Here is a 16,067-nt window from a genome sequence, read left to right as displayed (position 1 = left end):
AAATAGGCAAGAAAAGACAAATGGTTAGAGCAAGTTGAGGTGAGAAGCAGCTAAAGAGGTGGACTCTATCTAGAATTTGGAGTCAAATATAGTTGTGGCAGAAGCCAACAGAAACAAGGAGCTTGGTTCAGAGAAGCTGAGTCCTGTGGAAGGGATCTCATCTATGCCATGTCTCCCTCAATCAGTATACAGGAGGGTACAACCCCTCCTCCCTCAATCAGTATACAGGAGGGCGTCTACAGGACTACATTTCCCATCAGGTTTTGCGCTGCCCCCTCCCCCCAGGTCTCAAGCCCTGAAGACCGAAGGAGAGATGGTGGTCCACTGCACGTGCGGTTCCGTGCTGGCAGCCCCCATGATTATGTGGCATTCTGTTTAGTCCTGCTGCTCTGGGAACAAGGTTCAAAACGGGAACCTTCAGGCCCTCAATGAGTCCACCACCCCCTCCCCAAACGTTGGTAGAGGCGCGAAACAGCACACTTCCGGTCCCATTCTTTTGCTCCGGTCTTGCCCGGTTATAGATCTGCTGAGTTCCTGGAACCTACTGTGACTGGGAGACGGTAACTCATGAAGGGAAGTGCCAGGCCTATTACTCGCCGTGGCCATGGTGACCAACTTCGGGGTCCCCTGTCCCTACTGCTTCACCTGGTCTTTGCACTTGCTCTTTCCCTGGCGCCTCAAGGCCTTTTCTTTCTGCTTCAGATTCAACTACAATGTCCTCATTTCAAAGAGGCTGGAGGAACCCCATTATCTCCCTTTCTGCAAATTCTAGTGCTCCTCTCAGGTAGATGGCCCTTTAAGTACTTTGTTAAGTGTTCTTTGTTTCTTGCCAGCACTTCCCTGTAAAGGCAGGGTCTGACACCGTAGTTCCAAGTGCCCACGGAGGGACCATTGAAAAGACACACACAGGTGCAGAAGGGACTCAAGCCTGGAAAAAAAAAAAAGGACAATCATGTCCTGTGGTGTCACTGTGAGTATACAGTAGGACGGAAAACCTAGGCTTAAGCTTGGGAACTGTCGATTGGGGTAAGGTTGATCTGTGACCTAGAGAGGTGGGGCTGCCTGGGACTAGGCATTTTTGTGTTAACCATCAGCCATCTGTGGTGCTTCTGTTTTACGCAGAATCGTGGTTAGGCTAGTAGACTACTCATATGCTGGTCTTGGTAGCATTGGTTTCCCTTGGTGCTTGCCTGCCGTCTCTGCTCAAGTCGCGCGTGAGACCAGCAGCAGACGGGCGCCCCCTAGTGTTATAATCCTTGTGAAGACCTTTGAGTATCTCCAGTCCTGGCCTCCTCAGTAGTGGTCGAGCTCTCTTGCTGGCCTACACGTTTGGATTCTTAAGCTCTCAGTGGCAATGGACATTGTGGGTAACAGGCAGTCTTAGGTATTGGGATTCCTTAACCCTCCACAGCAGTCTGCGTTACAGCTATTAGCCCTGGGTCTGAGAGCTTGGGCCTATAGACCTGGCAGCTTTGTATTCTAGAGATCAGAGCCCAGTGGGTGCCAGCTGGCCTGAACTGTCCATTTCAGTATCACAGACATCTTGTGAAGAGGCCTGTGTGTGCGAACTTTGTATAGCACTATACCATATACACAGGGACCAGGAACCCTGCAAACTGGGGGTGGGTTCTCAGTCCTACCTAATTGCCCTGCATCTAAACCCTCCATGGAGTAGCCATGCCAGTGGGCCTGTAGTATGACCTTTGCTCGGAGGACCCCCACCCCAACTGGCCACACAGAAGCAAATGCAATTGGAGCAGCCCAACCTGTGTGCAGCTTCCACTCATGTGGTAGGAATTTCAGTACTTTTATTGAAATTCTCCAGTTTGCAACTCTCCTGGTGGTCTATGTTCTTGTGTGTGATAGTCAGTCAGGTGAGGCCACAAGAGGAGACATGGGAGGCTCAGGAAAACAAAGTGTATTATGCTAATGGATCTAGATACAGTAGTTCACATAGATCCATGACTGTGGACCTTGTGAAGTCACCCGTGTTTGTCAAGAGGCACAAGAGCAGGGGATCCTCTTTCTGAGGGAAAGGAAGTCAGGCAGAGTAAACAGGTTATGATTTTAGGATTGGCAGAGTGCTGGCACCCCCCCCCCCCAAGTCTACAGCACCCAGGGCTTGAGGAAGACTCGGTATAGCCATGTTTTGTTCTGACTACTGCAGCCAGGCTTATGTGCACACAGGGGCTCTGGGTGGAGGTCAGTAGCTACCCAAGGGAGACCCTGGGAAGGGTTTGTGCATTGTGTGCCCTGTCCACAGCATGAACTATTTGTGGCCTTGGGAGCGCTGGCCTGTGCATTCTGTAAGAAGCGCAAGTACAGTGACATGGCGAGAGGTTTAAGACAGCGGTGAATGGGGCCCCACAGCAGCAAGGGAGGGTCAGGTCAGAATGGCTGGGGAAGCTCCTCAAGGACATCTGCGATATCAGAGGACAGAGGGCTTCAGGGTTCCAGGGACAGGCAGAAAGGCACACAGGTGGGAGAAAGTTGGCTGGCATGTGGGAGGTGAGGCTACAGGAGTGGAAGGTGCAAGAGGAGGCCAGGTCTGGAGCAAACACAGACAACAGGCAAGGAGTGTAGTTTGCCCAACAGGCAGACCAGTACTTTGAAACCACTTTTACATCACTGTGCAACCAAGACAAGCATTCACACACACAGTTGAGGATAACTAGAACAATTGCTTGGGCCAAAGTGACATGTATCGTGGCATACTTATACCTCATTCACCAAAGTTTGCTGAAAAGGTGACTCACTGGGCAACTTCCTATCCTAGTGTGACACAATATGACTGGGTAGCAAAAAGAGCCGCAGCAGGAAGAAAGTGGGTGGGGATGGAATTAAGGCCGGAAGGAGTGAGAAAGAAGAGCCCTGATCAAAATCCAGTGGGAGGCCATGAGGGCTCACGGAAGGTGATGCTGGAGGAGGGGCTAGATTATAGATGAGCCCGAGGTGAATCCACAGGGCTGGAGTCTGAAAGGGAGATGTGGGAGGAGAAGACGATACTGGACAAGTGTCAAGCACCATGGTAGATGCAGCCAGAGAAAGCATGAGTGGGATGGCATGGAGAAGGCTTCACCAGAGAGGCGGCCTCATAAGTGTCTTGGTGTTAGTAGACACTAATGTGGTGGGGAAGCAGGGAGGAAGGCACTGAGTGAGCCTGGCAGGCATCCTTTCTAGGCTGAACAGCAAAGGAACTGGCAAGAACAGTAGCCATGTGAGAATGTGAAGCTCGGGCCTTCCTACCTAGAGGATCACCTAGAGGTCACCTGAGCCAGATAGACACTCAGCTCTACTTGCTCTGGTTCCAAGAACAAATGCACATCTTTAGCTCAGGTATCTTTTCTTTGGGACCAGCCTGAGTGGGAGAGAGAAGGCAGTAGGAAGCTTCTGGAAGTTTCACCGATTAGTCTGAATCTCTATGTTCATTAGGGGACTTCACCTGGGACCTCAAATGTAGAGGTGTTCCCAGATGGCCCCTCTGCCCTTAGACACTGGGTGACACAGTTATCCACCAGTGGGGTCCCCGGCTCCTGTGGAATTCAGGGTTGCTCTGAGGGAGGCTGTGCTATGGTGCTTGCAGTCACTGGAGCACAGTGACATGGATCTTTAGGTGGACCATGAGAGCTGAGCTGCGGCTGAAGGCCTTCCCACAGTCACTGCACTTGTAGGGCTTCTCTCCCGTGTGCGTGCGCTGGTGCTCAATGAGGGAGGAGCTCTGCGCGAAGGCCTTTGGGCAGTCCTTGCACCGATAGGGCTTCTCTCCAGAGTGGATTCTCAGGTGCCGGACCAGAGCTGAGCAGTCGCTGAAGGCTCTCCCACAGACGTCACACCTGTAGGGCTTCTCCCCGGTGTGGATGCGCTGGTGCTGTGTCAGGTGGGTGCTCTGGCTGAAGGCCTTGCCGCACAGGTCACACTCATAAGGCCGCTCCCCGGTGTGTACCCGCTGATGCTGGGTGAGGTGGGTGCTGCGGCTGAAGGTTTTGCCACACTCCTCACACTTATAGGGCTTCTCCCCCGTGTGGATCCTCTGGTGCTGCGTCAGGTGGGTGACTCGCCTGAAGGCTTTCCCGCACTCTTTACATGCATGGGGCTTTGCTCCTGTGTGGACAACCTGGTGTTGGGCAAGGTGGGTGCTCCGACCGAAAGCCTTCCCACACTCGACACAGGCATAGGGCATCTTCTGAGAGTGGCTCTTCTGGTGGGCCTCCAGGGCTGACGTATTCTGGAATGTTCTCACACATTCACTGTACGTGGAGGGCTTCTTTCCTGAGTGTGTATCGGGAGGCACTGTCCCATAGTCATACAATGGACCAAATTTCTCCTCTGAAGAAGCCTTGTCTTGGGAAGGGAAGCTGGGCCACGTGTTGGAACTGTTTCCTGAGACGTCAGACTCATAGCCAGGCTGGTCTTTGGGGGCACCCATGTGAGACCCCAGGTCTTTTCTGAAATCCATCTCTTGGGCAGCAGGCTTCATCCAGAGTGCTCCTAGGAGCTCTGGCTTGCTCGCAGAGCTGCTCTCAGGTTTACAAGTGTGGGCAAAAGTGGATTTTGGGGAAACGACTCCTGCGGGTATTTCAGTGGCCATGTCTGGTGGGTGTAACTCGTCTGTGCTGCTCTGTTTACAACTTGCCTCTTCGTGTTCCACTCCAGGTTCGCACCCTGGAACCATGCAAATCATACTGTTACTTCCCCGTCACCAGTCACCACACAAGCCTCTCCATCTGCCTGAGGCCCCGTTCACATATCTGTCACATGGTCCCATTTCCAAGGGGACGTCTCCCCTTCGGTGTCTTGGATAAGAAAAAGGATTCAGGACTGTCCTCTTATACTACCCTAAACTGCATCATGGTTCTTATTTTTCCTCACCCAATCAAGCCATCTGTCTTGCCAAGGCTCCTGATCTGGCTAAAATGCCCAAAGGCAAACTTACATATGGATAAGATCGGAAAAACAAGAGTGGAGGAAGCTGGGCCTTGTCGGGTACCTGTGCATCTGCTCCCGGCAATCTGGGGCAGGGCCAAGTTCTGTGAGTCCAGGCTCTGTCCCTTAAACTCAGAGGCTGTCTTTGGGAACAGTGGCTGAATGAGAATGAAGCCAGATGCCTGTGACTGTCACTTCTTACAGCAGAACTCTAGGTAGACAACTGATTTGCTCCTGAACTCCCCGATCGGGATCCGAGTAAACAGGAAGGAGAGGTGCACCTGCACTGACCCGCTCTCCACGGGAGCAAAGGGTACCTGAGGATACTTCAGCTGGCAATGTTTACGGATGAGTCCCACGGATGAGTCAGAGAAGTATGCAACAGCTGTTCTTCCAGTCTACCCTTGGGCTGAGTAGACTCAGAAACAGGGCTCTAACCCCAGACTCTGAGGTGCCAAGTTGTCAATCCTTAAATTTAGCACTGCCATCATCTGGACCTCAGTTTTTGATAGTGCTTGCTTGCCAGGGCCGCTGGCTTATGTTTCCAAGTGCACTGTGTAACTTTCACTGCCTCATCCTTTCCAGGGGAGGTACTTAGTGGTTCTACTGTATATGAGGAGACTGAGGCCCAGGGGAGGTGCTGAACTCCAGGTACACCATCACAGGGTTATGCATGGTCAAGCATGCCTTTAGTCCCAGTGGTCAGGAGACAGAGCCAGGAGGATCTCTGAATTCAAGACCAGCTGGTCTCTAGAGCTTGTTCCAAGATAGTGCTACATTGTAGTTCCAAGCCAAGAGCTACATAGTAAGACCCTGTCTTAATAAATGAATAAGTGAGTAGTAAAATCATAGGATTAAAAGAGATTCTGACGGACTTGGACTTGCTCAGTTAGCTTGCAGCCAGACTGGGACTTGCTCTGGGAGTTCCTGGACTAGACTGTACAGCACTTGGGCCCTTGCATCCTACCAGACATCCCTGGGCAGGGAATACATGTGTGGGTCTCCTTGAATGACAAGTACCCACTCCAGTTCAGGGCCATCTAACCATCCCCCAGGTCCTGTAGGCGAGCACAGGGAAGGCCACAAGAGGACACACAGGGATACTTATTTCTCTCCCCGTCCCTCTCACTCAAGGCATTCAGTCATTTCATCTGGGCCGGGAGCCACACTTCCTTTGGGGAAGAGCCCCAGGCTCACTATGAGTTCCCGGGATTTGACGGTCCAAAGGCAAACACAGATCTGATTGGTTCAGTGAGGCTCACACTAGACATTGCTTGCTCTTTTCCTCTGTCCATCTGATAATAAGTCAGGAACTGATGGACTACCTTTGGGGAGATGGTGATAAGCTAGGGATATAGCTCAGCTGGCAGAGTGCTTACCTATATCCCTAGAGTATCAGCATCTGAAGCTGGGTGTGTGTGGTGGCACATGCCTGTAATCCCAGCATTTGGGAAGTGGAGGCAGGAGGATCAGAAGATCAAGGTCATCTCCAGGTATGTAGCAAATTAGAAGTTAGCTTTGGTACAAAAGACCTTGCCTTTAAAAAAAAATAAGGGCCGGAGAGCGGTTAAGAGACTGGCTGCTCCAGAGGACCCGGGTTCAATTCCCAGCACCCACATGGCAGCTCACAACTGTCTGTAACTCCAAGATCTGATACCCTCACTGGGCCACTGGTGGTGTACACCTTTAATCCCAGCACTTGGGAGGCAGAGGCAGAGGGCTCTCTGTGAGTTCTACAGAGCAAGTCCCAGGATAGGCTCCAAAGCTACACAGAGAAACCCAGACCTAAAGGAGATATGGAACATAAGAGCAAGCAGGCTGAGTATCAAGGCTCCCTGAGTGTATCTTCTGGATGCCGCTGTGTCTAAGCCCCTTACTCATAACTGCGTGGGATTTGGTCATGGGTACCCATGGCTAAGGTACAAAGGTAAGAATAAGGACCCCAGCAGCAATCCCTAACTAGAGCTAGCTTGACCTACATTCCAGCCAGGCTGTGCCAGCGCTCTCTGTGGCCGACTACCTCCTTACCTCTCTTGTCCAGCAACTGAGTCAGATCCTCCACCAGAATGGCAGCCTCCTTTCCACTCTTTGGGCACTGAGCCCCGACCCAGGCCTGGATCTCAGGGGGCAGTGCACCCAGGAACTGCTCCAGCACCAGCAACTCCAGCATTTGCTCTTTGGAGGACGACTCTGGCCTCAGCCACTGGCAACAGAGCTCTCGCAGTTGTGCCAGTGCCTGATGGGGGCTGGATGCCTCCTCATAACGGAAGTGCCGGAAGCGCAGGCGTGCAGCCTCAGGATGGGCAGCAGGGCTAGGGCTGCATCCCTGGCTCTGGCAGAGGTTAGCTTCTTCCTCCTCTTTCACCTTCACCTGAAGGAAGCTGTCCTGTTCCCAGAGTACTGGACTCAGAGGGCACTTGGGGATGGCCATTGGGCAGATGAACTCAGTGAGACACGGGATGGCTGGAGCCTCAGAATTGGGTCAGTAGAAATGTTAGAGCTTCCCCATCTGAAAAGAGGGAGAGGAGATGCATGTTTGAGGTAGCCAGACTGGCCTCCAATTCACCATCCTCCTGCCTCATCCTCCGTGCATGCACTACCATGCCTACTACTTGCTTCTTTTTAGATGTATGTATTTGGAACAGTGAGATGGATTATCAGGAAAAGATGCTTGCCACCAAGTCACTTATTCTTACATGGAAAAAGATGAATGTACAATGAGGACCCTAAGAGAGACATACATGGATCGAATCTACATGGGAAGTAGAAAAAGACAAGATCTCCTGAGTAAACTGGGAGCATGGGGACCATGGGAAAGGGTAGAAGGGGAGGGGATAGGAAGGTAAGGGAGCAGAGAAAAATTAAAGCTTAATAAAATCAATAAAAAATATTTTAAAAATCAACTTGAAATAAAAGCCTCAGGGGGAAATAAAATGAATGTAATGATCATGGCAGTGTCCGTTCATGCTCAGTGGTCCCATGCATTCAGAATATACAACAGGGGCTGGAGAGATGGCGCAGCAGTTAAGAGCACTGGCTGCTCTTCCAGAGGACCTGGGTTCAATTCCCAGCAACCACATGGTGGCTCACAGTCATCTGTAATGGAATCTGATGCTCTAGGCCTACTGGCATGTAGGCATACATATAGATAGTGCACTCATACCAAAAAACAAAACAAACAAAAAATCAAAACAAAATATACAACAGGGAGGAACGCATTAAGCTCCAGCAGAGAATTTCAAACCCATAATTACAATGATCTTGGTTAAATCTGGTAGGTCTCAAAACCAAAACAGTTATGAATGTGGGAAGGTCAGTAAGGAGGAGGATAATGGGTGGGAGGAAGACTAGAGGGTTATAGTAATGAGAATGCATGTTGTATGAAATTGTTTTCAAATAACAAATCCAATAAAGTTAAAAAAAGAGGGGAGCAGGCAATGGGATGGCTCCACAGGTAAGGGTGCAGGAACCACATGAGTGGAGGAAGAGAACTGACTGTTGTGTATTGTCATTTGATTGAGTACCACATGTGAAAATAAAAAAATCTCAGGGGCTGGAGAGAAGGCTCAGCATCCACTTAGTGGCTCACAACTGTCTGTAATTCCAGTCCCAGGTCATCTGACACCCTCTTCTGGTTTTCACCAGGCATGCATCTAGTACACAGACATACATGTAGGCAAAACACCTATATACATAAAAACAATAAAAACAAAGAATAAAGTAACTTCCACAGAGCTAAGGAGATGGCGCAGTCGGGTAAAGTGCTTGCTGAGTGAGCATGGCCTGGGTTTGGATCCACAGCCTAGCGTGGCTGTGCAGGTCCATAACCCCAACACAGAGGGGAGCAGAGACAGGCAGATCCCCAGAGCTCACTGGCTAGCTGTAGGTTGAGAGATCTGGTTTCAAAACAACAGTAGCAGCAGCGGCAGCAGCAGCAGAGGTGGAAAGTGATAGAGGCAGAATCCTGATGTCAACCTCTGGCCTTCACGTGGAGTGCACACACACACACACACACACACACACACACACACACACACAAATGAACTTATAACAAACTCAAGGGACATAAGCTATATTCCTATTTTAGGTGAAGACAGACAGAAAGAAAAGTCTCCCAGCTAGGGAAGGATTTAGCAGGAGAGTGAGCTGCAAATGCAAGCAAATCCATGGCTAGCCACAGAGCCACATCTCCTGTCTCTTATACATTACCCATTTTCCTATCTTTTGAGCTGATAACAACATGGTGAATTATCCACTTTATCTGCTGTTTCCCTGTGGAACTATGTAACGAGACTGGCCTCTAGTCTTTATCCCCAGTGCATGTCCTACCATGCCTGACCACCTTGCTTCTTTTCAGATGCATGTATTTGGGCTATTGAGATGGTTTATCAGGTAAAGGCATTTGCTGCCAAACCTGTTGACATACGTTTGATACCTAGGACCTATACAGTAGAAGGAAAAACCTGCCTATTAAAAGTGTTGTGCTGCCCGGCGGTGGTGGCGCACGCCTTTAATCCCAGCACTCGGGAGGCAGAGGCAGGCGGATCTCTGTGAGTTCGAGACCAGCCTGGTCTACAAGAGCTAGCTCCAGGACAGGCTCTAAAGCTGCAGAGAAACCCTGTCTCGAAAAACCAAAAAAGTGTTGTGCTGTAAGAGAGACTTACATAGATCTAATCTACATGGGAAGTAGAAAGTAGAAAAAGACAAGATCTCCTGAGTAAATTGGGAGCATGGGGACCTTGGGGGAGGGTTGAAGCTGGGAGGAGAGAGGCAGGGAGGGGAGCAGAGAAAAATGTAGAGCTCAATAAAAATCAATAAAAACGTCCCCCCCAAAGTGTTGTGCTGTAGTATGCATGCACATAAAGACATAAATATAAAAGTTTGAGATCAGCTAGGTGGTGGTGGGGCATGCCTTTAATCCCAGCACTTGGTAGATAGCACAACTGTATGATTATTTGTTATTATCCTGCCATCACTGCAGTGTCAGCACCTTAAGAGTTAGGGACTTTTCAGTCCAGGCATGGTGGCACATGCCTATAATTCCAACACTTGGGAGGATGGAGCAGGAGGATTGCAACTCTGAAGGCTGTCTGAACTACCTATCAAGACATGGCTTGGACCACAAAAGGGAGAGGGGGGCAAAGAGATGGCTCAGCAGGTAAAGGTACTCACCATGGAAGCCTGCTGTCCTGAGTTCCCAGAACCTGCAAAAAGCTGGATGCAGGAGAACACATCTGTAATTCCAGTACTTCTATGGCAGGATGGGAGGCAGAGACCAGAGAATCACCAGGAAGTTTGTGGGCCAGCTAGTCTGGAGTATGCGGTGAGCAGAAACAAGGAGAGAGACAAGAGAGGGCCAGCCGGCGTTCAGAAGTTGTCCTCTGACTTCCAGGCCCATCCCATAGCATGCACATGCCCACATCCACACATGCAAATATACCTACAAAATAATTAAAAACAAATAAGGTAGGCATGGTGGCACAGTCTTTAATCCCAGCACTTAGGAGGGAGAGGCAAGCAGACCTCTGAGATTGAAGCCAGCCCAGTCTACACAGTGAGTTTTAGGCCAGCTTCGAAAAGAACATGTGTGACATACCAGGCTCAGTTAATACACATTTTATGGTGGAATAAAAGCAGTTCAAGTATTTGGTGTGGCTGTGTACACCCAGTGCTTGGGAGGCAGGAGGAACATTTTAGTCAGCATTTCAGACACAGGGTTTCACTCACACTGAACTCAGTCACAAACCCACTGGCTCTGTCTCACAACCCACCTACAAAGTCCATCAAAGAACTATTTCTTTCAGTCACTTCATCAGTTAGTCACTCGACGTGATATACAAGGCCAAGATGCTTTAGACATAGCACAACCTGTCGGGCACATATGACCGGTCGGTCAGTCCCACTTTTTGTTTGTCGGTCTTACATTCGTCAGCCGTCCCACACTTTGCCGGTTCTTACTCACAGGCCGTCAGCTTCGGCGTGGGCGTTCGCAGCTCTCAGCCCTCAGTGCCACGGCTCCAGCTCTCACCGGGTCTCCAGAAGTCCCAGCAGAAAATTCCGGAGGTACCCTGATGACGAACACACAGGCGCCTTCATGCCCAGGGACCACAACTCCCAACATGCCTAGCTCAGGCGCACGGCCACAGGGTGCGTCACCTGGACTACAAGTCCCAGAAAGCACAGCGACAAGTCCCTGGACCCGCTGGGAGCTGCAGGCGTGCGGGCTTGATGCGCGCAGGGCTCGGGGAGGGGACCGACCCTATGTTGGTGTTTGTTGGGACAGAGTTGTCTGTAAGTAGTGGTTGTGGTTTGCGCGGGAAGTTGGAGCATGCACGGTGCAGGTGAATCCTCAGATGGCTTACAATCATCTCACTGTAGTTCCCAGGAGTTTTGGTGCCCTCTTTTGGCTTTCACAGGCACCAGGCACACAAGTGCTGTACAGATATACAAGCAGGCAAAATATCTATAAACATAATTTTTAAAAATCACATTTATTTGGTGTGTGTGTGGCATGATGCAAGTGAAGAGGTTAAGAGACAGCTTGTGGAACTCAGTTCTCTCTTACCATGTGGGTTCTGGGGAATCAAATCAGTCTTGCCAACAAGTACTTCTTTTATAGCCATCTTGTCAGTCAGAGTTTGCTTTTTTTTTTTTTTTTTTTTTTTTTTTGAGTGCGGGGGAATCCAGAGATTTATTCACATTAAGCACAACCCCAAGGCACCAAGCTATAACCTTCCCCAGTCTTTATCATTTTATTTGAATTTAACCAATCTTAGCCAACTAATACTTAACACGTGAGAAAGATCAGGGCTAGGATGGATGTTTCAGAACCACGGACAGCTCCCAACTCTAGGCAAGGTGCTTGTCTCAGAGGTATTTGTGAAACTGTTCATGACTTTGCCTATTTTTCTTTCTTTCTTTCTTTCTTTCTTTCTTTCTTTCTTTCTTTCTTTCTTTCTTTCTTTCTTTCTTTCTTTCTTTCTTCCTTCCTTCTTTCTTCTCTCTCTCTCCCCTCCCTCCCTCTCTCTCTCTCTCTCTCTCTCTCTCTCTCTCTCTCTCTCTCTCTGTGGTTTTTTGAGACAGGGTTTCTCTGTAGCTTTGGAGCCTGTCCTGGAACTAGCTCTTGTAGATCAGGCTGGTCTCGAACTCACAAAGATCTTCCTGCCTCTGCCTACAGAGTGCTGGGATTAAAGGCATGTGCCACCACCGCCAGGCAAATTTGCCTATCTTTGAGCTCCATACAAAGTAAACAGTGCACAGTGTAACAATCTGTGTAATGGCCTCAGCTCCATGCTACCAAATTTCATAAACGGCAATCACAGGTTATCTGTATGGGGACTGTGCAGACAACAGCAAGATACAAGCTGTTGAGTTAAGGAGAAAATCGCTAGTACAGCAGATCCTCACTACTCAACTTAGGATATTTTTCTGATCTGGAAAAGAGAGTAACAACATGGAAGACTATTTGATCAGGCATTTAATATTGTGGACTGGGCACCACACCACGAAACTCAGTCTAAGATGGACGATAACAAGTATTTTCTCATAATGTATGCAATGTGTATAATGTAGGTGGGTGTAGTGAGGGGACATGCGTACTGCAGGGTGCTTTCCTCTGGACCCCAAATTGGGCGCAGACAACACCTAAAAACCATGTTCCAGCACAAACGACATGCAAAGAGATCCATTATTAAGCAAGACAGAGACAAAGTGACTGAATCTGAATCTGCACACAACAGCAAATATCTTTGCACGTGTTAATTTTAAGAGAAAAAAAGAGGGAGGTCTGTGTTACAATGAGTTAGCTCTGATTGGGTATTTTAATTAGGTTAGTCAAAATGATGAATTTTGATTGGTGAGCCTTGATGTTTTGTTGGACCTTGATGATCAGTCTCAGGAATGAGTCAGGCATAACAAAGTGGTCAAATAAGGAAACAGGCCTCGGTGGCTAGCATTAGGAATGTAATCTACTGACTTAACAAAGGAGAGAAGGGTAATATGTTTGCCATGCTCTGGCCTGTGTTTGCCACGCTTGGGTGTGCTAGAACACTTCATGTACTACCTGTGTTTTTGGATGGGAGAGGGGAGACTCTGAGGTTGAAAGACGAGTTTATAGCTCAAAGAATGGATAGTAGAGGTCAGTAAGCAAGAAAGTGCGTGAGCCTAAGATGTATGGGAAGGAAGATAGATTTGTTCTAAACCAGGGGGCCTATGAATTCTGGCCTAGCTAAGAATCCCCACTATTACTTTTTATTTTATTTTTTTGAGATAAGGTCTATATAGCCCTGGCTAACCATTCAAGATCTATCTGGAGTACTTGGCTGTTGGCTCTAACATCCTGGGCTTCTTGTGTTTGGTTGTAAAGCTGTTTCACATGCAACTTCTTTTGTTAACTGAACACACATTTAGGCACACACAGAACACCTATGACAAAGACACACTGTGGTTCCTACTCAAAGGGAAATTCTGGCAGGATGAGGCAGATATTTTATTTATGTTTTATAAATTAAACTTGCCTGAAGACCAGAAGGTAAAACTAAGCTACCAGAGTCTAGGCAGTGGCATCACACACATTTAGTTCTAGGATTTGGAAAACAGAGGCAGATGGATCTCTGTGAGTTTGAGGTCACCCTGGGCTATATAAGATCAGTGCAGAAATGGACCCAAGTGGTGGTGGCTCATATCTTTAATCCCATTACTAGGGAGTCACATCCCTTTAATCCCAGCACTAGGGAGAAATATAAGGTTACATCTTACTGGTTTCCCTTAAGATGTAGACTTTTTCCTCATTAATACTGGCAGTCTCCACTAAGGCTCTGATTTTTATTTTGCCACAAACCATAGTGGATTTTTTGAAATTATTTTTGAGAAACCTTGTACAAATGATCTGCATATGAACAAATAAATCCTCTGGATTTCTCCCCAGTAGGTTTACTGAGAAAACATTCATATGATTTAATAACTGATGAACTGCCCTCCACCCATTCATACCCTCACAGGAAATGTATAGGAAACACCCAGGCCCCTTTGAGAAAAGTTTGGCAAATTAATTGGATGGAGGGCACAATGTTATAATCTTCCACCAATAAAGCTACAATGAATTCATTAGGGAAAATGCTCAAAATATAGGAAAAATCATGCTACAAGAGAATGAGAAGGGTTTTCTCATTCTAAACCTTTAAATGAGAGATAACTGTACACACACACACATTTATGTTGTAGATTCAAAATACACTGTGTGTATGTGTGTGCATAAACATTTAAGACAAAATTATACTGGTGGTGGTGATGCACAACTTTAATCCTAGCACTCATGAGGCAGAGGCAAGCAGGATCTCTAAGTTTGAGGCCAGCCTGGTCTACAGAGCAAGTTCCAGGACAGCCAGGGTTACACAGAGAAACCCTGTTTCAATAAACAAAAACAAAATAAAATTTCAATGAAAAGTAGAAAAGATCATCTTTGGGTAGTTGAAGCATGAAAATTTTAAATGCTTTAAAAAGTTTTACAATTTTTTTGTGCATTTTCCAAGTTTTGGTACAATGAATTTTTGTCAGTTTTATAAAGAGATAGAAACCATGAAGTTCCTCTAATTTACAGTAATTTCCCTGAGAATCTCTTTCAAAATATGTACAAAGAAATCAGTGGGGCTATCATTCTTGGATGTGAACTGAAAAATGAAAATTGTTGGTTGTTTTGATTTCACTAAGCCGTAACTCAGCCAAACAACATCCACTGTGAGAAACATGACTGGTTTTGGAGTCACGGTGATGAGTACGACACCTGGCTTCCAGAGTATTGGTATTACGGTATGACTGCTGGTATCTCCCCCCATTCTCATTTGCTTTACCTAGACTAAACATTTGATGGAGCAGTAAGGAGTTATAGGTAAAGGCAAGTTCCTATTTCTCAGTCTGGTTCACTTCCTGGGTAGGTCACTTTGTGCAATGTCACCCCTGTCATCTGTTTGCACTGTCAGTGGTAGCTGGGATGAATATGTTTATATGATAAAAGCACCAGGACCTTTACAAAGGAGGGATAAAGAGGAAGAGTCAAAGGCATGTTTTCTGGCTTCAGTGACGGGATGGGAGATAGTGATATCCATGAAAGGGATTGGGAAGCAGACTGTTGGATAGAAAAGGGCAGTTTTCTTCAGGGTAAGCTGGGTATATGAGTTCATGCTTTACCCAATGGAGCCAACAGCCATGTCTACATCTGAATCTCAGGAGTCAGAAGCAGAGACTCAGAAATAGGGTGAAAAATGCAAAGCCAGGAGTGTGGATGCTACCTGGGGAAGGTGTAGGCATGGCCCCATAGACCATATCACCAGGGACGATCCCTACCCTTGGAGTGGGAAAGAGAAGACCAGAAGCTCCTGAATAGGGTTATGCATTTCAGAACCAAGGGGGCAGCCTGCTGCCACGATGCCAGCAGTCTCAGGTGAGAGGTTGTGGAGATGGATGGCAACACCCAGTGGTGGGCACAACAGATTTTGTAAAGCAGCAGGTGAGAGGCCTGAGGTGGAGGCTGGCACTGAGGAAATGGGAGCACAGGTAATTCTTTTGAGGGATTGGAAGAGAGGTGGGCAGTTTATCAAGTACTTCCTAATGGCTCACTTATCTGTATCCATCAGAGGTTAGGGATGCTGAATACTACCCTTCCTAATCTCCTCACTATGATGGATGGCCCTGGAACTCATTCTTGGCCAACAAATAAGTTGGTATATGACAAAGGCTTCTGGGAAGGCCTTTCTTTGAAATATCATGGCCAATATTCAACTCTCCCATGATGTTTCAAAGAAAGGCCTTTCCAGAAGTGGGTGCTGCTTTGTACAAAGTCTATCTTCTCCTGGCATTAACAGCCGAGAGGAAGCTTTCCAATCGTCCTCCTGCAGAGACTTCATGCAAAGTTTGGGATGGGGAGAGGAGCTTTGAAAACAAAGGGAGTTACGTGACCGTATGCTCCAACCCACACTTTAGCAAGCTCAGTGGTTTGAGACCAAACCAGAAGTCAGTCCACCATATCAAAAGCGAGGAGGATGGATTGGATCAGAACATTTAAGTTACTCAAGTAACAAACAAAAGACTAAGAAACAGCACAACTAGAAGATTTAAGAAAGAAACCAAACACACCTTATAGATTATGG

At 47.9% G+C, this 16,067-nt stretch overlaps 1 protein-coding gene across 2 annotated transcripts; it reads right to left on the bottom strand.

The window, feature by feature from the left end:
- Positions 1–1,791: 1,791 nt before the first annotated feature.
- On the bottom strand, positions 1,792–11,026 carry Zscan22 (zinc finger and SCAN domain containing 22). Of its 2 annotated transcripts, none has more exons than XM_038338829.1 (4): positions 10,886–11,026; positions 10,096–10,363; positions 6,952–7,432; positions 1,792–4,662 (listed from the first exon to the last, which is right to left on the bottom strand). In XM_038338829.1, exons 3-4 carry the CDS (start codon positions 7,352–7,354, stop codon positions 3,584–3,586), a joined length of 1,482 nt encoding a protein of 493 aa, XP_038194757.1. In that variant the 5' UTR covers positions 7,355–7,432; positions 10,096–10,363; positions 10,886–11,026; the 3' UTR covers positions 1,792–3,583. The 2 variants fall into 2 exon arrangements, with proteins under 2 accessions (XP_038194757.1, XP_038194758.1); XM_038338830.1 differs by having other exon boundaries at positions 10,096–10,234.
- Positions 11,027–16,067: the final 5,041 nt, after the last annotated feature.

This window comes from Arvicola amphibius, chromosome 8, assembly GCF_903992535.2.
Source record: "Arvicola amphibius chromosome 8, mArvAmp1.2, whole genome shotgun sequence".
Classification (NCBI taxonomy): Eukaryota; Metazoa; Chordata; class Mammalia; order Rodentia; family Cricetidae; genus Arvicola; species Arvicola amphibius.
Note: the sequence above shows the minus strand (reverse complement) of the source record. Positions and strands in the feature narration are given on the sequence as shown.